The sequence below is a fragment of the Protobothrops mucrosquamatus genome, unplaced genomic scaffold (genome assembly GCF_001527695.2).
Source record: "Protobothrops mucrosquamatus isolate PMUCROS unplaced genomic scaffold, P.Mucros_1.0 scaffold94, whole genome shotgun sequence".
In the NCBI taxonomy this organism is placed as follows: Eukaryota; Metazoa; Chordata; class Lepidosauria; order Squamata; family Viperidae; genus Protobothrops; species Protobothrops mucrosquamatus.
Window position 1 is genome coordinate 742,106 of NW_015386469.1, and position 26,547 is coordinate 768,652.

The 26,547-nt window shown below is 37.6% G+C and overlaps 1 protein-coding gene across 1 annotated transcript in view; it reads right to left on the reverse strand.

Moving 5' to 3' along the window:
• The window catches only part of SORCS2 (sortilin related VPS10 domain containing receptor 2), a 104,166-nt gene that overhangs the window by 20,732 nt on the left and 56,887 nt on the right, over positions 1-26,547 (reverse strand). Inside the window, exons 7-17 of the mRNA XM_029283447.1 lie at positions 25,712-25,830; positions 24,805-24,894; positions 23,238-23,417; positions 20,389-20,535; positions 15,822-15,924; positions 12,048-12,124; positions 10,796-10,887; positions 8,832-8,939; positions 6,953-7,073; positions 4,310-4,443; positions 2,305-2,430 (exon numbers count right to left, since the gene is read on the reverse strand). Of these exons, the coding sequence (XP_029139280.1) occupies positions 2,305-2,430; positions 4,310-4,443; positions 6,953-7,073; positions 8,832-8,939; positions 10,796-10,887; positions 12,048-12,124; positions 15,822-15,924; positions 20,389-20,535; positions 23,238-23,417; positions 24,805-24,894; positions 25,712-25,830 (1,297 nt within the window). The remainder of the gene's footprint in view (positions 1-2,304; positions 2,431-4,309; positions 4,444-6,952; positions 7,074-8,831; positions 8,940-10,795; positions 10,888-12,047; positions 12,125-15,821; positions 15,925-20,388; positions 20,536-23,237; positions 23,418-24,804; positions 24,895-25,711; positions 25,831-26,547) is intronic.

The window sequence follows — 26,547 nt, forward strand, 5'->3', positions numbered from 1 at the left end:
CCTGCGCCGGCCGAGGCGTAGCTGGCAAGCGGCAGAGACGGAGCAGGCCGACCACCAGCTGGCCCAGCTCAAGGGAGGTAAGGCACCCGCCGGAAAAGGGGAAAAAAATGGCGGACAGCCTTGCTTGGCGACCCCCGTGAAATGGTCGATCGACCCCAAATGGGGTCGCGACCCATAGGTTGAGAACCGCTGCCCTAGAGCAAAGTCTTAATTTGGATTCAATCCTATATATTCACACAACATACTTAGAACAAACGTAGAGGCAGCATGGTGTCAGTATATCATATACAGTTCCTAGCTGCTAGGATGCAAGTTATAACATGTTGGATTGTAATCTCTACACTAGAGATTCTAGTTTCCATAAAAATAACAAACATGCTTTGGCTAAAACTGGGTTTTGGTAGCATGCTGGCCAAAATATGGTAAATATTTGATATTGTTTTTAATATTAGCAGAGAAGGCTGAATGTTGCATGGGTGTAAGGCTGATAAACTAGTCTATACCTTATTTACATTATTAAAAAGCACTATGAGAAAGCCTTAATTTAACCAAAGCCACAATGTATAGTGTCACCTATGTTGTTGTGGTTTGCATATGAAAGTTGAAATCCATAGGCTGGCGATAGTGACATGTTATGCTCCAATAATGGTGATAATAAAAGAATCAGAGAGAGTTTTGAGGAAAAAAATGTGCAAAATTCCAGATGAATGCAATCCAGAGAAAAATCAGTAGACTACATAAATGGATAACTAACAATTATATAATTGATGAGAAGCTAAAAAGAGAAAGAAGTGAGACCTTGAAAGAACAACAGCAAATTATAAAGCAATGTATGGACATATTGGAAACAAGAATAGAAAGCATGGGGAGATCCATGTGAATGCTGTTGATATGTGCTATTCCTTTTTATTTTCTCATGCCTTTCATTCCTTCAGCCTGTTATTTCACACTCCTTTTTTACCCCAAAAAGAAATGACAGGATGAACATGTAAAGTTACATATTTTCTCTGTACCTGTAAGATTACCTACAGAAGCATGATAGGGGCAATTTAAAAACAAAACAGTACCAGGGCAACTATTCTTTCAAACTAAACTTTCAACTATTCAAACTATTGTTTCCCAACCAACTATGTTTTTGTGTATATAGTAATAATAATAATAATAATAATAATAATAATAATAATAATAATAATAATAATAATAATAATAACAACAACAACAACAACAACAACAACAACAATAATAATAATAATAATAATAAAAAAAGTTGGAAGGGACCTTGGAGGTCATCTAGTCTAACCCCCTGCTCAGGCAGGAAACCCTATACCATTTCAGACAAATGGCTGTCCAATCTCTTCTTAAAAACTTCCAGTGTTGGAGCATTCACTGCTTCTGGAGGCAGGTTGTTCCACTGATTAATTGTTCTAACTGTCAGGAAATTTCTCCTTAGTTCTAGGTTGCTTCTCTCCTTGATTAGTTTCCATCCGTTGCTTCTTGTCCTGCCTTCAGGCGCCTTGGAAAATAGCTTGACTCCCTCTTCTTTGTGGCAACCCTTGAGATATTGGAACACTGCTATCATGTCACCCCTAGTTCTTCTTTTCATTAGACATACCCAATTTGCAACTGTTCTTTATATGTCTTAGCCTCCAGTCCCCTGATTATCTGTGTTGCTCTTCTCTGTACTCTAAGTTGCCCAGTAAGTCCTTCAAAGATTAAAAAAATGGAGGTGCACAATAATTAAAATAATTAAAAGTACAAGGCTCCATGAAGACTTGGCAAGGTTAGAACCTGTTACTCAAACTGGCCAAAAGGCCAGCTAAAATTCCAGAGCGAATTAACTGGATAATGAAGAAAGAGGCACCCATGTACTGCAGCCTTGTCAATGCTCTCCTAGTGCAGTGATTTAAGGTATGTAGAAAGTAGACAGAAACCTTACATTTCTCAAAATAGCAATCCTTGACTTGCTTAATATGATTGTGTGCTGCCAGATACACCAGAAAGGAAAAGTAGCTGCATCCCTGCTGAAAATGTTAGCTAGCTTTCAGAAAAGCAGCTTCAGTGACACCAACTTGGTGGCTAACAGAAATCCCCAGAGGTAATGTATCTCTAAATATTAAGGAGCATTCATCAAGGCAAAATGTTATGCAGAAACCTGCCACATGAACTTTTTTTTCAAAACCAAAATACTTTATTAGAAATAAATAGGTTTTTGTCTCTATCACATTAGCAATTTGTAAGGAGACTGATACAAGGCTGAGAGAAAAACAGAGAGCTATTTTCCAAGCATATTATTCACTTACTTACCCTGTGCTACTTTTATAGGACTGACCCGTGATACAGTCTTCAGGAGGGGCTTTAGGATTAAACCAAAAGTCAGCAAAGCACGTGCTGAGCTCCGATTTTGACAGTGAAAGTTCAAATCCATAATCACTACAGAATAATAATAATAACAAATAGGTTTTTATTGTACACATAACTGTATGCAATTATAGCAGAAACAGTTTCTATCCTTTTGGGATGGTATATTTTACCAGACAACTTTTGGGTTCTATAGTTCTTGTCATATTGGCCAACAAACGAACTTTCTAGGAGTGTCTTTATAGTTTTGACAGCTGAGTTCATTAGCACTCTAGTTAGCAGCAATAAGTTTCCATTACAAAAACCAGGTTTATTCTCTTTGCATGATGAATAAATGTACAATCCTTTAGTCAATTTTATTTACAAAGGAACACAACATCTCTGGGAGGTTAGAACATTCCACAAAATTAGAAAGCATATGGGCAACTGGAAGCGAAAAGGGTCTTAATTTCTACCCTTCCTTCTTTTGTTATGGACTGCTGTGATATCCAGCTTAGATTCAAAGGAAGAAAAGAAGGTCTAACATAGACAGAAAATCCCTCTTGAAACAAAGTTCCTCAGGCTGTCTCCGAAGAGCAGACTCAAAGGGAACAGATGGTTTCTGGCAACCAGCCTTGGTGGCCACCTGTAATAAATCTGCTACCAGCAGCTGTGCTGGCAGACACACAGTTCCCTCATGGTCCACAAGTCTCTTTCAGACAAGGCAGCATTTTATTACAAAGGCACAGACGTGATTCAAACTACCTATATGGGATCTTTTTCTCTAGAAACTGGCCACCTTTAAAATTGAAAATATGTTTAACTGAATAGGATTTTTTCAGTTTATTGTATTAAATCTAATAAAATGTAACATGCAGGATGTGAAGAAATAAAGAATGCTGTATTGCTGAAATAAAAAATACCATATGCATACAGTATACTCTGCCCAGAGTTGTTTTGATACAAGATGGGCAGCAAATAAATGTAATAAACAAACAAACAAGCTAATTCTATCACTATTGCTTAAGCACAATTCAAAATGACAGATCTGATACTTTGCAAACAAAGACACACAAAGTGCAATTCCTGGGCAATCCACTCTCCACTTTTTTAACCTTTAAAAGCTAAAAATGTAACTGTTATAATAGATTTGGAGTAAATAATCCCACATATTCATGCAGATTAATTATCTCCAAATCTGTTTTCTAGTTTTGCCTCCGTTAAGAAGTGAGTAGGGCAAGTCACCAAGTCATCATTTTCAATAATGACTTCACAATGATATTCATCTGAAAAAGATTCTCCTGACTCAACCAGGACATTTGTTGGTGGAACAAATTAGTGTTTATGGATAAATTTTTTCATTGTTATTCTACTGAAGGTTTTTTTTCAGATCTATTTGTGAACTGTCATACGGATTATTTTCGGACTGAGTGATGGTCCATGAAGTGTCATAAAATAAATGAAATGTTTTCTTTTTTGCAGAGATAACTGTTCTCTTCCAAACAAATAAAAACCATAATTTCTGTTAATAAAGGTAGTTTCAACTTACTTAGCAACTGTTTGAAATTGTGATAGACCCCCCCCAAAAGAGACTTGCGACCCAGATTTGAAGTTCTGATGTCAGCTCTCCCCTGCACTCATGTGACTGCATTTTAGGCCTTCAGCAACCGGCCTACATTTACAGCTGTTTGCCACACCCAGTGGCCATGATTTAGGATGTTTTGCTAGAAACTGGCATCTACTTCTGGTTTCTGGCAAAACCTGGCCTATACTGAACAAGGGATTCGCTTAATGACTGCCACAATAAAGGTAATAAAATGGGCAAGTCATGTTGTGACCACTTTACGACCATAATTGTGAGACTCAATTATAGTCATAAATCAAGGACCACCTGTATGGATTTTTCAGTATGTCTATACATAACATTTAACAACTCAGCCACTTGAAGAAACAGGAAGAGAGAAAAACTTACCATAAGAAATCAGAAGAACTACATTCACAAATTTTGGAAGAAAGTGCTGACATAAAGTTTTTTCCTTTAATACACCATGATGAATTCTTCCTCCTTCGAAAGGTTCTCTGCTGGCCCATTATGCAACTGTCACCCTGAATATCAAAGATTAGTTCTCATAGCTGCTAGATAAAGGTATTTATTTATTTGTATCCCATCTTTATTATTTTTACCAATAACTCAAAGCAGCAAACATATCCAACATACCTTCCTCCTTCTATCTTCCTTACAACAACAACCCAGTGAGGTACATTGGCCTGAGAGAGAGAGTGACTGGCCCAAGGTCACCCAGCCAGCTTTCATGGCTGAGGCAGGACCAGAGATCACAGTCTCCAGCTTTCTAGCCTGGTGCCTTATCCATTAGACCAGTGTTTCTCAACCTTGACAATTTTAAGGCATGTGGACTTCAACTCCCAGAATTCCACAGCCAGCATTGCTGGCTGTGGAATTCTGGGAGTTGAAGTCCACATGCCTTAAAATTGTCAAGGTTGAGAAACACTGCATTAGACCAAATTGGCCCTCTTATGTTGAATCTTACACTTTGCATTTGTAGTTTAAAGACCTACATTATTGGACTAATTTTCAGAACCCATTAAGAATTGTCAACTGGATTTTAAGATCTAACTAGTGTTTCACATTGCAGACTGCATGAACTGATCTTTCTCAACACAATTTAACTTCTTCCTTTTTTCCATTTCTTGTATTGGTTATAAACACACAACATCTATTGTGAGCAAGCTTAACAACACATCTTAATATTTAGTATAGAAAATATAGCAATGTTTATAGGCACATATGTGTGAAGCAAAGGAGAAACAAATTAAATGCTAAAACAAAATGACTGATCTCATAGAACAGAAGACAACAAGCTCAGTTCTTGGGCTGTGCAACTTCCACTGAAAAACTTTCTTGTCTAAATCTATACAGAGCTATTTCCAGGGTAAGCAATACTGAAGTAGACTCGATAGAGGGCATCTTTCCTCACTTTTAATTAATCTGATTGTACTAAGCAAGTTGAAATATAAGTGGGTGCCTATTGCTCAAACCATACCTCTATTTCTTTGCCTGCTATGTCAAAAAGAAATTCTCCCTAAATTTTGTATCTTAAAAATATCTTGATCCGTTAATTTTAACTGGTCTGACATCAATTACAGGCAATTAAAAGATGGACTGTTGAAACCTGAGTTTATTCATACTCAGTCCATAATAAATACTCCAGATCAGCCAAATCTTAGCCAGTTCAGTCTACAACATGTTTAATGTGTATCATGTTTATTGCATTTAATAAAATACTGAAGCATAATTATCCAGCTAAAAGTTGAATCAAGGAGCACACACTGCCGTATTTGTAAATATTTGAGCTAGAAGACAGCCTTTTTTTGTAGAATTTAAGGAGCAATATACTACTCTGAAATTGTTCTTTGCATACTTTTCACACTATTCATTTTGCAATGTCATTAATGATGAGCAAACCATACCCCTAATGTTTTGATTTTATGTTCACTTAACTGAAAAATTGTACTCTACATTGTATTGTGAAATATTCCCCCCCCCGCTTATTTACTTTGCATCAAAATGCTGTCTGATAGCTCATGCCATATTACCTTTCATAAATAAATCTGAGCTTTAAATTCAAATTGGAAGCTATGTCTTTAATATATATAACTTTTGCTTTTAATTAATCAAAGATTATTTTTGATGGCTTCTATGGGTATGAATTTCCTGGAATAAACAGAACACACAGGTAGTCCTCAACTTACAACCACAATTGAGCCCAAACTTTCTGCTGCTAAATGAGACAGTTGTTAAGTGAGTTTTGCCCCATTTACGACCTTTCTTGCCACACACACTTGTTAAGTGAATCACTGCAGTTGATAAGTTAGTAACCTGGTTGTTAAGTGAACCTGACTTCCCCATTGACTTTGCTTGTCAGAAGGTTGCAAAAAGGGATCACATGACCCCGGGACACTACAACGGTCATAAATATGAACCAACTGTCAAGCATCTGAATTTTGATCACGTGATTATGGGGATGCTGCAAAGGTCGTAACTGTGAAAAACGGTCATAAGTCAAATTTTTCAGTGCTGTTGCAACTTTGAACGGTCACTCAATGAACTGTTGTAAGTTGAGGACTACCTGTAGTCCTAAAAATTGAGCTCACAGCAGTCTGTTTCATGTGTTATTGGTAAGCCATGGATGTAATACAATCCTATGGCTGGCTATTTAGAAATCAAGCTACGTTCAGTGGAAGAAAAGTTGAGATTGTATCACATACATAAGTTATGTGACCTGCATACTCCCCCTTCTTTCTCTCTGTCTCATTTATGATGGAATGAAACCATGCTACAAATTTCCAGATCATTTGAATAAGAAAAACTGAGGTCTGTATAAATCATATTTCATTTAGAGTTTAGATATTAACTCAAAATTAAGTTTTAGTTTGATGTGCTGGTTTGTTAACCAGTTCAGTTAGACAAATTATAGTTTTCTTTAAATGAACCATAGCCTTATTGCAGTTAGTACATGTAATGCCAAACACATTTTAGTATTACACAAACAAATGTCACCAAATATGATAGTTATTTCTTTCTATGTAGTTGCACCTGCATATTTGTCAGGTCCCATGATTCATAGTCTTCATCAGTGCATTCATGGGAAAAAGATGGACGGAAATCTATCTTCACTAGCTCCCAGTCTGACTGATAGCTGATGTGTCCAAACACCCTAAAGAGAAAAAAAATCAGAATGAGATCCCAACTAAAAGAATGGGAGTGAAAAACAAGAATATAACAATATGGAATACTTTCTGCTGTGGTTGGCTGTGGTAAATATAGGTAGTTCTCACTACTGAATGAGGTTGAGACCAACAACTCCATCACTATGGGGTGTGGTTGTAAGGTGAACCATGTTGACTTACAATGTCAGTTCCGGCTGCAGTCATGTCATATAACTGTGACTTGCGACTTCCTACCAGTTTCCCCATTGACTTTGCTTTGTTGGAAGCATAAGCATATTTATGGAGGTCATAAATAGCAATCATGTGACCACAGGATGTTGCCACCATTGTAAATGTATGCTGGTTGCCAAACACCCAAATTGTGATCATGTGACTACAGAAAGCCACAACTTCGAGGACCACTCATAAATCTCCTTTTCCAGTGCTGGTGTAACTATTCTGACACAGGCTTTGCAAGTAATGAGAAACCACTTAAACTGCAAATAAAACAAACCCCTTTTAATAAAACAGGGCAGGAACAATCTTTGTTCACTTTGGGTAGATAAAACCAAAAAGAAGTAATCACAAAGGAAAGTCTTTTCCCCTTCTGACACAGGGGCATGAACAGTCTCTGTTCACTTGAGGCCTCCAGATAGAAAGTCTTTCCAGGATTAAGCCAAGCAGAAACAGTCCCTGTTCATACCCGCTGAGGCAAATTCACTACCTATTAGTTCCCAGCAGGGAGACTCAGTTGGCACCTCAAATACAGAGCAAGTAGTCCTGACAAACCTGGTTCTGGTAAAGGAATTCGACTTGATTGATGTACCCTGGAAAATAACAGGCCACTCCCAAACTCCTACTATTTATTTCCCAGACAGGGAGGGGCTGGCTAGCGTCTACGTCTTCTTTTCCCTGAGAGCCGGCTTATTGCCTTCCATTGCTCTCCTCTCCTCTCTACGTATACGCACATCTGGGACGGGCCCCATCTGTTCCTCCCCCCCACTCATCTCAGGCCCCGAAGACAGCTGCCTCTCTGCCTGGGTGCGGACAGACGGCTCTGGCTCTGGCTCTGATTCTGCTTCCTCATTGGAGCCTTCCAAAGGCTCCAAAGTTGACCCAGGGTCCACCTCCTCCACCTCCTCCTCATCTGACTCTGCTGCTAACTCTGCTGGCAGCTGACAGACCACAACAGTAACTTTGAATGAAAGAGCAGTCAGCACATGAAGATGTTATATTTTCAAATTATTTTCATAATCAGGCTATTCTATACCATACTTTAAACATTAGCAATTAATTGACTCTGCATATCTACATCTCAGTACCTAAGGATAACAGAATGAAAGAAGAGACTCTAGTAATCAACAATGGAGACTATATGCTAGTCAAGGATTTTGCTTTCTTGAACATTTATATTTATTGACTTCACAACGCAAAGTATATGTGTTTAGCTTTGAAGTAATGTGTATTTAGCTAGATATCAATTTATCTACTATCTATATATCTAAGGCATTCCTTTTACTCTTCTACTGAATCTTGAAAACTTCACATTATTACAAAAGTATTTCCCATAAGTACTCTCCCATTTAATTGTCATCGATTAAATTGGCTTTTATTTCATTTAAAGATGTCCAACAAAAAATGAAGAGCTTGGATGTGTTCCTAAAGGACGGATAATTGTTTAACTTAATGTAATGAAACACTTTTAACTGTTGACATTTAAACTTTTCCCATGCCGTTGGTGGGTTGGTACAATAAAAGGTACTTACGTCATGACTAAAGTCTCATCCCCAGGTTCGCTAAGTAGGCCATCCACATACACAGAAATACTTGTGAAATTATGGGTGCTCCAAGTTTGACCTTCATCCACACTGAATCTGTAATGGAAGTAGTAAAATAATCAATACCATTTTTTTAAATAATTTAATTATCTTATAGGATTCACACAGTCCAAAGTAGCTAAACAGCAGATATTCTAAAGCTAACCATTATAGGTAGTCCTCGACTTATGACCATTTGTTCAGTGACTGTTCAAAATTACGATGATGGTTATTAGAGCCAGTCCTTGGAGTTCTGGCTGTTCCAGCAACTCTGTGATTGCAATCTGGGTGTTTGACAATCTGTTCACATTTAAAAGCACCCTGCAATCACATGAACACTATTTGTAACCTTCACTGTTGCTGGGGTAACTCTCCCATCCTTGTACCCTCCCCCAGACCATCTCCACCTGTGCCATACTGACCATTTGTGCATCCCAGTGCACTCTCTCCAACCTCTCTATCCCTCTGTTGTAACCCCTGACCTACATGCACTCTCCCCAACCCACATAGTGCCTCTTGTATATCCCTCCCCAAACTCTCACATAAACCCTTGCACCCTTGAGCACCCTCCCTGACCCGCGTGGAATCTCTCTTGTATCCTCCCAGATCCTCTCTCCCATCCTTGAACATTTCCTCACAGACTATGCCTCTCACACACCCTCCTCAACCCTCATGCCCTGGATACCTCTTCACTCTCTCCCCCACCCAGCAGCCATTTACCTGTCTGTAGGTGTGGGATTTTCAATCTCCTGATAGCTTCTCCAATTAATTGTTTGTGAGTAGCTGAAAGGAAGCTGCCTCGACTAAGAATAGAATAGGTGGCATCTGGCTTAATNTAGTAGTAATTGCCAAATGGATCTAGGAATCCTAGTGGACAATCACTTAAATATGAGCCGCAGTGTGCTGTAGCTGCCAAAAAAGCCAATGCAGTCCTTGGCTGCATTAACAGAGGAATAGAATCAAGATGATGTGAAGTGTTAGTACTGCATTATAATGCTTTGGTAAGATCACACTTGGAATATTACATCCAGTTTTGGTCACCACAATATAAAAAAAGATGTTGAGACTCTTTTTTTATATTATGGTGACTAAAACTGGAGTGCAGAGAAGAGCAAGATGATTAAGGGGCTGGAGGCTAAAACATATGAAGAATAGTTGCAGGAATTGGGTATGTTGAGTCTAATGAAAAGAAGGATTGGGGGTGACATGATAACAGTGTTCCATTATTTGATGGAAACTGCCCCAAAGAAGAGGGGTCAACCTATTCTCCAAAGCACCTGAAGACAGGACAAGGAGCAATGGATGGAAATTAATCAAGGAGAGAAGCAACCTAGAACTAAGATGAAACTTCCTGACAATGAGAACAATTAACCAATGGAACAGCTTGTCTCAAGAAGTTATGAGTGCTCCATCAATGGAGGTTTTTAAAAAGAGACTGGACAGCCATTTGTCTGAAATGGTATAGGGTCTCCTGCATGGGGGGGGCTGGACTGGAGGACCTTCAGCGTCCCTTCCAACTTTATTATTCTGTTCTGTTATTCTGTTATTCTTTCTATGATCACGTGTATCCATCACATCAAGCCCAAAGAAAGTCTGGAATGATATAGGATGTCCTGCCACGGGGTAGGGAGTGTGGACTAGAAGACCTCCAAGGTCTCTTCCAACCCTATTGTTCTATGTTCTAGATAGCTATTTATAGATGCTGAGGGGGTGGGGGAGAATGACCTCCTTACCTCTATTTTGTTTCCTGATTTCCATGGATAAATGTATTTATTACATATATGAATATAACTAACAAACATGGAGCAAATATTAAATCAGTAAATAACTCTCTTAGAGAAAAAAACATTTCAGCTGGAATATTTTTAGCACTGAAAATATAGTAGACTAATGAAAGTTTGCTGTAGAATTACTTGAGTATTTTCAGAGGAATAGATGTATCTTTGATGGCCACAATCACACCACCATGATCCAGATATAAGATATGATGCTCCTCTTCAAAAACCTAATGGCCAGGAAAAGAAAAACAGCAAAGTAATTAGGTTTTCAGGAAAACCATATTAGCATATTGGATCAACAATAGACTAATACTGGAAGAGGGGAAAGGGGATTCACTGGAACAGGGGCGGGGAGGTAGACCGAAATCTGGGAAAAACTGGAGTGACAACAGAATGGGGGGGAATTGGGGGGGAAATAACAATGGAGATTAGGAAATGATATTCTTCTCATGAAAATTGCAACATGAAATATTTTGGATCATGAAAATAGTGAAAGACACAGCACAGATGATGGGAAAGTATGTAAAGGTGAAAGATAATATGACATTTATAAAAATCCCAAGTGATAATGTGAAAATACATTCATCTAAAACAGGGGTGTCAAACTCGCAACGTCACGTGACGTGTCGCGACGTACCACGACTTTTTTTCCATTGCCGGCAATGGGGTGGGTGCGTTTTTGGCATGACGTATCCGGCCCACGGGCCGGCAGTTTGACACCCCTTATCTAAAACATCGTTCAAGAAAAAAATAAGTTATGCCCTAATTAAAAAATAATGGATCGCTGTGCTTTCCCAAGGCTATAGTCCTCCGCATATTTCTTGAAAGCGAAAGGAATTAATTTTGTGTAAATATGCTTAGGCCTAGACTGCAATTAACTAAATGTTTAAAAATTGATTATGTCATCAACCCTCTGTGAAAAAAATCTCAGTAGTAATAAAATATAGATGATAAAATATATCATATCCTTAATCTTAATTGATGATGTATACAAAAGCAGATTCTACTGGGCACAACATTGTGGCAAGATGATTGCTAATAAACAATAACCCACTCATTCTTTCTGTCTTTAGAGTTGATTTGGACTATCATTAAAGACCAAGCTATTCATAATGTTAAGATTCACACATGAGGCCTGAAAGATTTATTGAAAAGCTTTTTTCTCTCTATATGTATTTTTTTCACTGAATCAGATTATGCTTATGGGTTGCAAGATTGCATTATTTTATCATATTTATTTATTTATTTATTTATTTATTTATTTATTTATTTATTTATTTATATCCCACTTTTATTAATAAACAAACAAATAAATATAAAAAGATATAGAATGAACCAAACTCATCACATTGAGTTTACATACAAGTTATCCACTTCACTTCCATACCTGTCTCCATGTTTTGCCACAGTCTGATGTGATATACATTTCTTCCTTGTATTCCACAAGCTGGGCACCCAAATTTCCTGAAAATAAAAGTATAATAAGCAGAGGTTACTAAACTATTGCAAATGCTTGCTGTAGTTACTTTTACAAAGGCTCCTATTCTCCACCCATCCTTATGGCCAAAAAACCCCTTCTACATGCAGGGAAAAAGAGAATCCCTAGGGCAGTTTCTACTTTAGAAGAAGCAGAATTATAGAAATTGAAGCTCCACACACAGCTTGGAGGCTGTCAGGTTGGAGAAGACTATCCTAAAGCCACAATTGGCCCAATGATAACCCCCACCAAAGAATGATTTGGGACTTGTTCTTGATGGCACTGATGACAGCTAGCCCCTGACAGCAGGGTTACATATCAATGTTTTTATTTTATGGTATTTACTGTATCCTTTAACCTTGTCCTCCATTTTTATCCAATAACTTAAAGGCAGGACATATAAAGATATTTCACTTTAATCTAACAGCAATACAGCCATACTACATAAATTAAATTGAGTGATGCTACTTTTCCAAGAAAATATGCAAATTTCATGGCTGGGTAGTGACAAACCCTAACATAACCACATTTTGAGAAGTTCCCAGGTTTTATGCTTACATGATCTGCCACATTGTAAGTACCCAAGAAAACAGGCATCACCAATACTTTCACTAGACTCACCATTGTGTTATAGTACTTATAACTACTTATTCTACTGTGATATTTTCTGTCATCAGAATCTTCAACACCACCAAAACTATCAGGAATTACTAGTTCTATTTATTCTGATATGGCTCAGATATCCTTTAAGGTACATAGATCAAAACTACCTTGCAACTTGCTTTCAAGTGATTCACTGCTTTATGTTCCTACTACTTCAGCCACCTGTTCCTTAATTTCATTTTTAATGTAAACTCATTAGTTGAAAAAACTGCTTCTCTTTATTTTCCTGATCTGATTTTATTCCTTGGTATTTGAATCAATTTTGTCATTCCCCCTTCTTCTCCAGACCCAGCAGAAAAAAAGGTCCAAGTCCTTTCTCATATTCTTCACAACAGCTGTTACTCTGGAATGGCTAAAAGCTGCTGAACTTGGAGACACACGGCCAGAGGTCTTCTCTAGGGTCTAGGATCACTCGCCATAGCTGACTTGCCGAGCTGTCTCATCCTGACCGACTCATCACAGACAACTTGCCGCAGACAACTTACCACAGGACAACCCATCACCGGACAACTCGCCATGGGACAGTTCAATGCAGGATAACTCAAGAGGAACAAGTAGAATTGCAGTGGGCCTTGTCTTGCTTTAGGTTTAAACCTTCTCAAGTTAGAAGTCCTCAAGACTAGAGTGAGCTGCAATTCTACTTGTCCCTCTATTGAGTTATCCCACATTGAATTGTCCGGGGGCGAGGTTTCTGGGGCGAGTCGGCCACCTCAAGAGAGCCTGAGTGAGTCGGCCGGGGTGAGTTGTCCCATTCTGCTTCGTCTATGTATTCCATCTATCTCTGGTGAGGTTTTGTTTCTTTTTTTTGTTGTTGAGAGTACAATGAAGCACAAATAGAGTGTAAGTCTCTCTACCGCCCTACTTGTGCAGGTTCTGACCCCAACTGAATCTTTCCGGATTTCTTTCAATGTTTTGTCTTAATGACTACAAGTCAACCTAGGCAAAGAAATTAGGCTACTAGAAAAAATGAGGAGTCATTGTAGAAGGAGAGCTATATTAATTTATGGTGGCAAAAATAGAAATGTTTGATACCACCTTTTCTAACAATTTTTATTAAAAGGCAGAAGTGACCATGAGCTGTAGCTCACTTCATCAGACGAACAGCATGGCTAGACTGATGTAGGATTTAAACTGTGGTGAAGTGGGAAAGGAAAGAGGAGAGAAAGAGAAGTTGGTTATATAAATGCAGTTTACATGTATGAAAGAGTACAAGTTCCTCAACAATTAACAATTATAATGTGTTAAAAACCTATTGTGCTTGTTGAAATCTGAGATTGTCTGAAACCTTTTCATGTGAGTTCAACTAATTCTCGTTCAGTGGTTCTGTTTTCCAAAAGCTTTTGAGATCTGCTATGGAGTGCTCTGGGAGGTTGAAATGCTCAGATATTACTATGACCTTATTTTGAGTCCTAATGTCAAACTTGGTTTCAATGACTCATCTGTAGAACCAATAATATTTCTAAGTCAGAAACAATACTGTGTTCTACAGGGAGAAAATGTGTGTATCTAATATGAAGGCCTAAATGCTAGAATTAATCTGTAAATTTAAAATGCAATCTGCAGCTTACAAACCACACATATCCTTGTATTGAGCCTGCATTTAACAATTACTTCTTGCTAACCCTTTGTGTTCCGATGTTACCATGCAGATGAAACAATTTATACTTGCTTTGCTGACAAGGAGCTAAGAGTAGGGATTTAGTTTAGATAATCATAGTTCTCACAGAAAAGGGAGGGCACAGACAGGCAGTAAAACTTTTAAATAAATCATTCAAGAGGATTCTGAGATGAATAAACTTGGAAATGGAGGTGATGACTGGCAGCTTAAATGCCTAATATGATTCTAATTCTAGCGGCTACTGAAGATATACTGTTGGTTTCATTCCAGAGAAAGAATAAGTGGTGAACCTAAATTGGATTGTGCAGTGAGTGTACAGTTCAGAAAAACATTCTCACTTGTGCTTTTTAAACACTGTCTTATCAGCAAGCTTAGATGTCTGTTACTGGCTGGGAGAGGGTGCAAGTGACTTATTAGAGCAACTTGTGGCCTTCAGATTCCCCACTGATTTTGCTTGTGAGAAACTGGCAGAAAAGGTTGCAAATGGCAATTGTATGAGGTGGGACCCTGCAACCATCGTAACTACAAGCACTCAGATTGCAATCAACTTGTGGACTTCAACTCCCAGAATTCCTCAGCCAGGCACACTGGCTGAGGAATTCTGGGAGTTGAAGTTCACAAGTCATAAAAGGGCCAAGTCTGAAGACCCCTGAATTAGAACTTTGAGGACTGGCCATAAGTACTACTTGTTCAGCACCATTGTAACTTTGAGTGGTTACTGAACAAGTGGTCATTAAACAAGATTACCTGTAGCTGTGAAATATAACAGAGAATGTGGCTGATTTTGGCCCCTATTTCTTCTTTAATCAGTCCAATTTCCATCTCAAATGACCCCCTTTCTTATCCTCAATTTAACTCCTTATGCAATTGGAATGACACTTTGTCCCTTTAGTTCCTAAATGAGAGAGGAAGGTCAAAAAGCTTCATAAAGTGTCTGGAGCCCTCTGACTTTGCTAGAGGCTCTTTCAGAAGGCAACATCCTGAACATATTGTCTGAGGAAGAGAGGAGAATACAGTATTTCAGATACCACTAATTGGCTTCCTCAAATGTTCCATTTTTATCTATTATATATAGCTTTTACTGTCAGTGCTTTTCCTTGCTAGGTAAACAAAATTTAGAGATCATACATTTCCGACACAGGTCAGAAATAATATTATGGTGATAGCATCTGGTATAGCAATATCTATAGAAAAAGGTAAAGACAAAAAGAGAGAGGGAAAAATGTTCCCGGTTATTTCCCTCTGTGGATTAGATTTCACACACAACAGAAACAAGCAGATAGGATGGAACTGAAACCAGTAGCTATTAGAGATAGGCAATTTGAAACAAAATTGCATCATTAGGTATCTTTTAGACTGAAAAACACCAAAAGAAAAATACTAAGTTATCTCTTTTTTTTTACCTGCCCCCATTATGAGTCCTGGTGCTGTATCCTTAGTATGAACCATCCCTGAAACATATGGATTATCTGGCCAACGCAGATGAAGATGAAGATGGCAATCAGGCTATAAAGTTAACAAAGAAAAAACACTGTTTTTAGCAGAGTAGGTGAAATACTTTTAATTTCTGAAACAGCCACATCAAGATTAAACAGAACATGACAATTTATTGTTTCTATTAATGTAATAATGGCATTATATCAAAATTTTCACCATTGCACCAGCACAAAATATTACCGCAGGGTACAGGTAGTCCTCCAGATATGACTGTAATGGAGCCTGCCACTTATGGGAATTTGAAGGTTGCAACCGTTAGGTGAAACCTGTCATCTGACAACCCTGCATCCCTGCTCTCCCCAATGAAATGTAAAACAAATGTGTGGGTTGTTAAGTAGAGTGTGGGATGCCTCCTGAGTAGGGGAGGCCATAGGAGGCCTAGTATAGGTGCAGGCCTCCTGTCCTGGCCCTCTCAAGGCCTCCCCCATCCCTGAGATGTCCCATGTTCCATTTCCCTTGCCTTGGGTCCCAACAGGCCTTTCTCCACTCCCACTGGGCCCTGTCAGGCCTCAGGTCTGATTCCCATCCCACCAAGCAAAACAACTTTCTCCTTACTTACCTTGCTGAATGCTGGGATGACTTTCTTTTTTGCATGGCACGATTCCAAAAGTGGTCGCCGTTTTGTCCTGCCCACAAAAGGGCAACCCCATTCGAGTTGCTGCTGCATGGCCTGGGGACAACCTACTCCATTTTGCTGCTTTAACAAGCTCTGTGTAGTGCTGTAGAAGCTTTCTGCAGCATTCAGAAGATTCTGCAGCACCGTGCAACCTCTCTAAGGCAGCAGAATGAAGCAGCTTGTCTGGCAGCTGCCATTTTGTCCCCTGCCACAAATGGGTGGGACATATTCAGGTTGCTGCCGCACAGCCCGGAGACAATCGACTTTGTTCTGCTACCTTAACAAGGTCTGCACAGTGCTGCAGAAGCTTTTTCCATCATTTAGAGCAAAGGTCTCCAACCTTTTGGGCACCAGGGACTGGTTACATGGAGAGAGGTTTTTATGCGGACCGGAGGGGATGTGATTTTGTGTGCTGCCTGCATCCTGCGGATGGGGCTTTCCTTGTTTGTGAGGACCGGTTGCTGGCATGATGCGGATCGGTACTGGTCCATGGACTGGGGTTGGGGACCCCTGATTTAGAAGCTTCTGTAGCACTGTGCAGACCTCTCTAAGGCAGCAAAATGAAGTAATTTCTTTGGCAGTTACCATTTTGTTCTTTCCCAGAAGCAAGCAGGACAAAATGGTGGCCACATTTGGATTGCTGGCCCCAGGCTCCAAGGACACATGGCCTACCTTCCTTGTACAACGTGAGGTCTGGAGAGCTTCAGAAGGTAAGTGTGGGGAGGAGACCCAAGCCGTGCAGGGTTCTGGCGGGATGGGATGGGGGAGAGGCGGGAGGGGGCTGCAGTGATCCTGAGGTGGATCGTAAAGGTGAACAACCACAGGCCGGCTGCAGCCGTCATAACTTTGAACGGGTCATATGTAGCTTTTGAAGGGGTGTGTAATTTTGAATGTTCGTTAAACAGCTTGTTGTACCTCAAGGATTACCTGTATATCATCAGTATGTTTAAATACTGTATGACAGCTTAATTCAATACATACAGGTAGTTCTAACTTATAGAATGCCTCCTTTAAGCAACCATTTAAAGTTATGATTGTATTAACCCCCCCCCCCACCCTCAGTTTTCTGACCAATCCTTGCATTTATAATTGTCGCAGCATCCTGTGATCAATGCTATTCAGGTGCTCTGCAACTGGTGCACATTCATGTGATCACCATTTGTATGCTTTTCAATTGGAATGTGGAAGTAAAAGCATTAAGTTCCAGTCATATGATGATTCTCTTAATGATTGCTTAATGACCAAAGCAGAAGTGAGTACATAAACCTGTCACAATCCTATGTTTTGTTTAGTAATTCTAGCTGTGGTCCCAATTATGGTTGCTAAGTGAGGACTACTTGTAATTGTATTCTTTAAAGTTAAATACACACATCTATACTTTGAAGGTTTGTATAGTCCAAAGAGATATAAATCTGTTTGAAAACTATTTTGCCATTTTTAAAATATACCAGGTACAAATGCCAGAAGAATAACTTCTCATGTTCACAAGAAAGAATTTCTGTGCTTAGTCCCAAGATTTTATAAATGTACTAATTACCTTAATCACTTTAATAGTAATCCATCAAGACCACAGTCTCCGATCATTGCTTTCAGATATTTGACATTTTAATCATCCTAATAATTCAGGTTTTTGGGTCTTGTACATTTTCCCAAAGTGATATGAAGGAAAAATACTAACAAGAATAAGCTGAATTAAACAGAACTATCATTTGAAATGTGTCTTCTGTATAATGCCAAAGAGAGTCCTTTGATTTGAATAAAATGGATATTTTTTTATTTGTCCCATATTTTAATGATTATAATTGATGAAATCTAATATACATAAAAGTACACCTTTCACTTTCCTTGAAATAAACTAAAGTTGCTTTTTATTATTTAATTCATATGAGCATGGATTGGATCAAGGTAGGTATGTCCAAGTCCAAAATATATCATTTAATCAACTACAGAAATCCCAGTACTGGAAGTATGGGCCTTGGGCCAGGTCTTTCCAGTGTTTCATATTGGCTATCCTTTCATTAACCATCTCCATGGCATCTTCAAGTCCCAGTTGGCTTATATATTCAAGTGTGAAACATAAGTAATGAGCTTTTGTTTGGAAACCTATTAGCAACTGTCTTTATAGTTACCCATTAACAACAGTAGAAGTAATCTTCTGAGATTTGAAATAACTGTTAATATTCTGGACCATGCCTGAGTTTTAATGCTTGGCAAGCCTGCTTCCAACTTCAGGTTTACATCAGAAACACATTTGGGAGCACCTATTACATCCCTAAGGAAAGATGATTAAGTTAATTCATCTCTGTTACTGAATATTATTGTTTATACTGAAATTGCCTACCTAAAATTACTATTCTACTCCTCCTCTTCTTCCTCAGCACTACAAATGAAACTTTTTATTTAAATGATCAATTATTCCCCAAAATGTCATCCATTGATCTGAAATTCACTGCACAAACATTTCATTATATTAAGTGTATTTCCCATCTTTTTTTGGACTATGTAAATGCAGTTCATCCTTCATTTAATCAACCAGTCCTGTGATTTAACTTGGGCTGGAAAGCAGAGCTACCTAAAGTCATTTGGTGGACTTTAGGGTTATGTGAGGATCTAAAGCTAATTTTCCATTATCCTAAATCAATATTTTGGGTTGCAGAATTTCTACATGCTCTCCATCCAAAATACGCTGAGGTCAATTGCTTTTCTATCCCTCAGTTTCTCTCTTGCAAATGCTAGAAAACTCACAATTCCATCTTTATCATTGTTGAACACATGTTGCCTGAATTGCTATTATAACCACAATTGATGACCTGAACCTGGAGACTGAAAGACAATTGCATACAACATGCAGTATCTCGTCTAGTAAAGACTTTCCCCTGGCTCTTAAAAATTGTTGTGTTTGTTATTACATTTGTGTCCCTTCTTTCTTTAGGGAATTACAGCACATTTTATTATAATTAAAATCCTGTGATGTGAATTGGACTCGGGCAGAGTGATTGGCTTTCAGTTATCTAAAGGACTCCAAGATCAAGTGTGGATTTGAACCAGTACTGTAATCCACTGCCATTTATCTCAGTATTGATTATGGGGAGGTTTTGAGTCATTTATAGATATAAAACTTAATGAAGGTTTACAAGATGAAACCCCCAAAATTAATGTCCAAAATAATATTGGAATGCAAAAAGCTTTTACATCTTAAAAAAAATATGAGGAAGTTCAGGAAACGAGCTGAATACTGACCTAGCTGGCTGCTAAATGAGGTCTGCAAAGAATCGTTTCATAGGAGAGCATTAATATACGATATATACGATTTACATATGAAATACTAGAAAATTATGAATTTAGTTTGACCGATGCATTAAAACTTGGATTTATTCTATATCCTTTATCCCCACATCCATAGAAAACACATCTTACTAAAGCCATGCAAAACCACTGCAAACGTTGGAGTAACTATGAAGTCTCTACAGTAAAAGGGAAATGCTTTTTTTTAAAAAAAAAAGGAAAAACTGAATGATAATGCAGATCTTATATCTAGAGTAATTTTAGACATCAATAGAGATTTACCCAAAGCTTTCAGGAAAATGAAACACAGACATATTTGTAAATGATTTTGGAAATATATTTTTCAGCTGTTGAAGTCTAAAGTGTTGCCATCTTATTGTAAGGTACAGATTCTTTTATTGATAGAAAACCAAAAATAGCAGAGCATAATAACAGTTCAAATTATATTCTATTTACTTCATAAAAACATTCCATAGTTAATCTGTTTTTCTCACGGTCAACATATTTTTTTATGTCTTTGTTAAATAAACGGGTTTTTTGTTGCTATTTTAAGAGCAGGGAGAAATACTCACTGGTTTGCAGTCAGTTGGTTTACCATTCATATCAGTAGCTGGGGGCATTAGATAATCCCAGTTACGGCCTTTATTAAATGTTATAAGAGTGGTAACTTTTCCATTTATTTTCTGATTAGCCAAAAACACTCCTTTGACACCTTTAACCTATGTTGCAAATATAAAATGTAACAAAGTTAATAAACAACCATCAAATACATATTCAATATATTAACCTTCCTTTGCTACTAGTAGAAAAGTGAGCATGTCAATAGCTTGAAATATAACTACTCTCAAAAATTTGGATCTGACATATATTAATATTGGACTTAGAGTTAAAACCTGAACTCTTCTTGTTGGGAATAACTACAGAGAAATACAATAAGGGAACAATCTATTTGCTGTTACACATCTTGACTGCAGCTAGGCTTGCGTTTGCGCAAAAATGGAAGAGCAAAGAAATTCCCACAGAGGAAGAGTCACTATATAAAATATTAGCATGTGCGGAAATGGACAGGCTCACAATGGTATTGAAAGACAAATGTGGATCAGTTTATTTCGAAACATGGGATAAATTTTACCGCTGGAGGGATTCGAGGAGGACGGTTGGGATTAAAGACTAGCGTTAAGATATAAATATATGTTATTTTAGAATAAGTACTGTATATAAAACTTAGATGTATATCTAGAGATGAAGAATCGATTGTAAAATGTGGAATAATTTGATAAAAATGTATATACTGGAATGTCACGTTATATCCAATGTTTTTTAATTGTATTATAAATAAAATTTTGTAAAAAAAAAAAAATTGGATCTGAATAAGACAGAAATAGAAAGGCCTCCACTATTTTTCCCACCAAAAAGGACATCTTTCTAACAGAATGCTTGTTAACAAATATATTAGTTAGTTATAAACATTGCAAGAATTCTGTTGATGTCATTATAAAATAACAAGAGCTAACTGGAGCTGAAGCAGATTTTGCTGTTATGAGAGCAATCTTCCAGTAATTTCCCCTTCCCCTCCCAAATACACCCAAACAAAGAAAGCAATTGTTCCTTTAGTTATGTTTTGACTCCCAAGCTGTAGCCTTTCAGGGGCTGCTCTAATTCCACACTTCAAGAAATTCTCTGCCTCAGTACTCTTATACAGAACTATTTAAATAAAACCTTTTGAAATTCATTTTCATGTGATTGCTCATGAAGTCACAGCCCTTCCCAACTAGAATAAAAAAATGTCTTTCTAAACCAGAAATCTATTTTCCTTGTATGGGTAAATTACTCTCAAGTTGTGTTGCATATCCATTGTACCACATTTTAGACTGCTAACTGCTATGTAAGTAAATTATGTTGCAGTATGTAGAAGCAGATCATTCAGGGATAACATTTTCTCTTTCCAACAGAAAGATAAAGAACAGTTCTGAAGAAGGCATCAGTTGGAGGTGTTCAACTCTTGGTTACTGAAGAGACTTATAGGTTCTAGTCAAACATAGTTAGGTAGTTGGTTAATATTTTTAGTCACATGGATATTTAAATATTCTTCTTTTTATGCAGTATTAAACCCTTATCCAATAAATATTGTTGAGATTTCATGTTGAGAATTAATCTCTTTAAGATACATGGATGTATAGGGCTAGTCATCTGACTGACCAAATACAATAATCCTGTCACACACTATATCAATTCCCTATGGAGGTGAAACATCTTCTCATTCCAACAGCTTATATAAGAAGGAAAAGATTATTATTTCAGACAAATATTCTTGGGCACTCTAACACAGCACATGGCTGAGAGAGGACAGAGGATATGTCAATCCTTCCAGGTAAACCAGACAGGAAACATGATTAGATGAGCTAATTCTCCTTTATTGTAAGGCTATATTAGCAGAATCTGGCAAGTGCGAAATTACAAAAGCCACCAATTTTAACTGCTTGCTCAATTAGGGGGAGTCCTTCCTAAGTTTCTTTCTCTAACTGTTAAGTCATTCCTGCCTCCCTTGTCTGATTGTTTCTTAAGCAGCACTTCTTCCGCTCATCCCCCAAGGTCATCCACCCATTCTATTATGGGATACCAGGGGATAAAAGAAAGGGTGGAGTTATTACTTCAAGAGTTTTCTACATATGTTATCAAATACGACTGGAGGCCCCTTAATATGTTAAGGCATGCCTCTTTTTGAAAAGCAAATAGGCAATTCAATTATTTGTAATAATTAATGGGCTACATATGTCTAGAGTGAGGGTATATACACTATATATCTGACATGCATTTTGCCCTATAAATGTGACTGAACTACATATGTAGACAGATATATGTATACACTAATAAAAATTTGTAGATTGAAGAATTTTCTTCCTATCAGGTCAATATGTCTCAGAAAGGCAGTTAATTAATAGTAACACAGCCTTGGTTGTCAAAAATATACATAAAACAAATAGGAATACTTTTACCTTTTATTTTTAAAATATATATCCACTTTTATATTTATAGTACTATCTATAATACAGCAAATCCCTGGCCTAAGCACCTCCAGTTTTAGGCTGATCGATAATTAAGAAAAAAGCCTACTGAGGCAAAATTCAAGTGAAATACATAATGATTCAAGTTCATTACCCTATACTACTTATACAGTATTATACAATAACATTGTTGTAGCTTATGTACAAATTCAACTTAAGGACAGACAACAGGAACCAAACTCATTCTTAAACTGAGGACTACCTGTACTTTAAGGTGTAGTTATATTGATAGGAACATTCCGTTTTAGGAAAACAGGGAAACCAGTACAAACATCTTTAAACCAAAAGTCAAAGAGGCTGAAGAAATGTTAGTATAGTTAGTAAAATTGTGGTTTTTTTAAAAAAAAGACATTTACCTCCAAAATATCTATTAAAACATTCTCCTCAGGTTGCTTGGTACTCCTGACATTTTCTAATGCAATGGAATAGGAAACGCCTTGCGGGTCAGACTGGTAGAGGTTATATGTGTCAATCTGATACCATTCCTGGATAGCTATAAACACCTGGCTCTCATCAGTGCTGATAATCTGTAAATCCTGAAGTGAAAAAGAGGGGGAAAAACCCAGAGTTACAACCTAGAGCTACCTAGTGTTAATGAAAATACTATATACCAGGGGTCTTCAAACTTGGCCCTTTTATGACTTGTGGACTTCAGCTCCCAGAATTCCTCAGCCAGGCACGCTGGTTGAAGAATTCTGGGAGTTAGAGTCCACAAGTCATAAAAGGGCCAAGTCTGAAGACCCCCTGCTGTGTACCATGATTCCTATCTCCCTATTACTTGGGACAGAAAAAAAAGAATAGCAAGAAAGCTTTCTACAATCACTTTTTCAAGTACAGGCTTGTAAAAAGAAATGCTGCTGCACTTAAGAATTACATTAATCAATTTACTTTTAAAGTCACAGCAAATTTTCCACATTTATGCAGAAGCTTGAAAAAGGACTCAGCTGCTTTAATCAATAGCAGAAAGGGGTTTTTTTATACAATGTCATAAGTACTTCTTTTTGAATCATATCGGACAATGATCAGCTCAGTATGGTAGTGCAATTTTTCATAAACAGTACATTAGATTCTGAATGTGGCTTGTACCAGATTAAAATGCAGTTGGATAACAATTAAAAAATGAAAAATACAATAAAACATAAATAATACTACATTTTAAAATTAAATAATAAACTTAGTTACCAATCACCAAAAATCTATGTTGGTGACTAGCAAGAAGTCCTGCACCAGCTTGCTGCCTAAGCTTCAATGAAGCAACAAAGACTGCTGGTGCCCCGGTAGGAGTTGAGCAGAAGCACCACCATAACCAGAGCTCTCTCTCAGTCTCAACTGCAGTACCACCAAATGACTCTACTGCTGCAATGAAGCTCGGGCAGCGAGCTAGAGCCTTTCCCCGCACGGCAGCCAGCCAGCCAGCCAGCCAACCTTGAGCTGGTAGTCAATCTGCTCCGAAGCCCAGAGCCCAATGGTGGGATTCATCCTGTTCGCACCACTTCGGCAGAACCGGAAGCTAATTTTTTGTTGCCCAGGCCCAGAATGGACTTCCAGAAGCGGCATCCACACAGAAAACTGGTTGTTCACATATTTGAATCCCACCACTGCCAGAGCCTCAAGACTTTTCAGAGGACAAAAGCAGCGGAACTCTGCAGACGGGACTTTCGTGGTTCCTGCATCTTCCTTCTTCATCTTCAGTTCTTTCTGTGTGCAGGCAAACATCTACGTAAGATTTAGCCCATAATGATGTTCTATCATAGGTTATTCCTGGTGCTTAAGTGCAATCCCCCCCCACAATACAAGTATGGAAATTATAGAAACTCTTGAAGAATGATTTATAAATAGAAATATATTTTCCAATAAACAATTTGAGTAAATCTCTTCTAGTCCAGCAATGAAAGAAGAATTGTGGATTTTGTGAGGAATTACCTTAGGTAAAGCATACTTTGGCAATTTCATCTGTATAAATTCATTCCGACGATAAGAAACATAGTATTTTGTTTGATTTCCTGAAGATACCTGTGAAAAAAAGAGGGGAGAACAATTTTATCTGTGAAAAAATGGTAAAAATGTACACAGTAATGATTTATTTAATTAGGAACAGGGACTATAGAGAGTGCACATACAAGGGGCGCTAATGTAGTCATGCTCATTTGCAGAAATTCTTCTTGAGTGAAGTGGGGAAAGAATCAAGCGATGGCTAGTTAACAGCTATCAAGCGATGGCTAATTAACAGCTTGCACTTTTAAACATTATTTTTGGAGTGAGATGACAGCCAGAGTACAATGAGCAGGGCTGTAAAGAAACAAATGAGTCTAGCTTTGTTAATCTGGGGGGACTCTACAAATGCAAAAATCAACGGTATGGACACAAAATTACCAAACCTGTTCTAGACAGTCTTGAAAGTAGCTATCCAATTAATCAGTTATCTGATAGAATCGATAATAATAAAGTTGGAAGGGATCTTGGAGGTCATCTAGTCCAACCCCCTGCTCAGGCAGAAAACCCTATACCATTTCAGAAAAGTGGCTGCCAAGTATGATGCAAAGTAAGTAAAGATGATGCAAATTATGCAACATCAGAGAAAGTTTAAACTGACACTTGCATTTGTAGTAATCCCATGGAAAAATTAAACCAACCACATGAACAATTAGCTTTTAAATGGCAACTTGGGCTAGAAAAATAACTTGTCATTTGGAGGTTAAGGGAGATGCCAACATTTGATTATGATAATTTTTTGAGGCTGCATTTATTTTCTTATTAATAAGCTTCATAAGTAAACAAGCATAGATTTTGCTGAAAATTATGTAAGCATTAACATAGTCAATGATCTTACCTGAAGGAATATGTAGTCATCCTGTACAGTCAAGGAATTCTTGTCAATCCTACCATTGAAAGGAGACTTTAGTGATTTTTCAGAACAATTCTGAAACTGACAGGTCATGTAGTAAAAATCTATTGAGAACCAAAAATAATAGATATAAGTAAATAAAGAAATGCTTACATCATTTGCCAGAATAAAAGCTGAATGATTCAAAAAGTCCACCCTCTTCAACTAACTGATTGATTGCTCTGCTTTCCTGGACAGCTGTTTTTTAGATTTTTGAGCAAGATATTTCTGCTATGATTCAGACACATGTAAATGACAAATACCAGAACTACATATAATTTATAATATTTTAATAGAACCATGTAAATTTTAGGGTATTTAGTAGAGTAATAAATTATTCCATAAAACCTTTAATGGGCTTGTCATTTCTCACTTCAGGGTTACAATACAAAACTTTGGTTTTGTGGAATGAAATCTACAAAATTAGATTGGCCAATTTAGTGAACAGACATTCATGGTGATTACTGAACTTTGTAATGCAGCATGTAACACATTAATTATTTTATTACTGAATATTACTAATAGCATTTGGGTGAAAGGGTGGTATAGGAAGCAGGACCCTAAGACACTCCAACACAGACTCAGGTTTTCTCTTTCTCTGGTTTTGGATTTGATTTAGACACACTTTGACTTTTGGGCAAAACCAAAAAGTTTTCATTCATGCATAAATCAAAAACTATCTACTTTATATTAGCTGGAAATTTGATTTCTGCTCCATTATTTTTGCATAACAATAAAAAAGATTTCCTCTTGAGAGTCTCACGATTCCACATTTGAGAGAA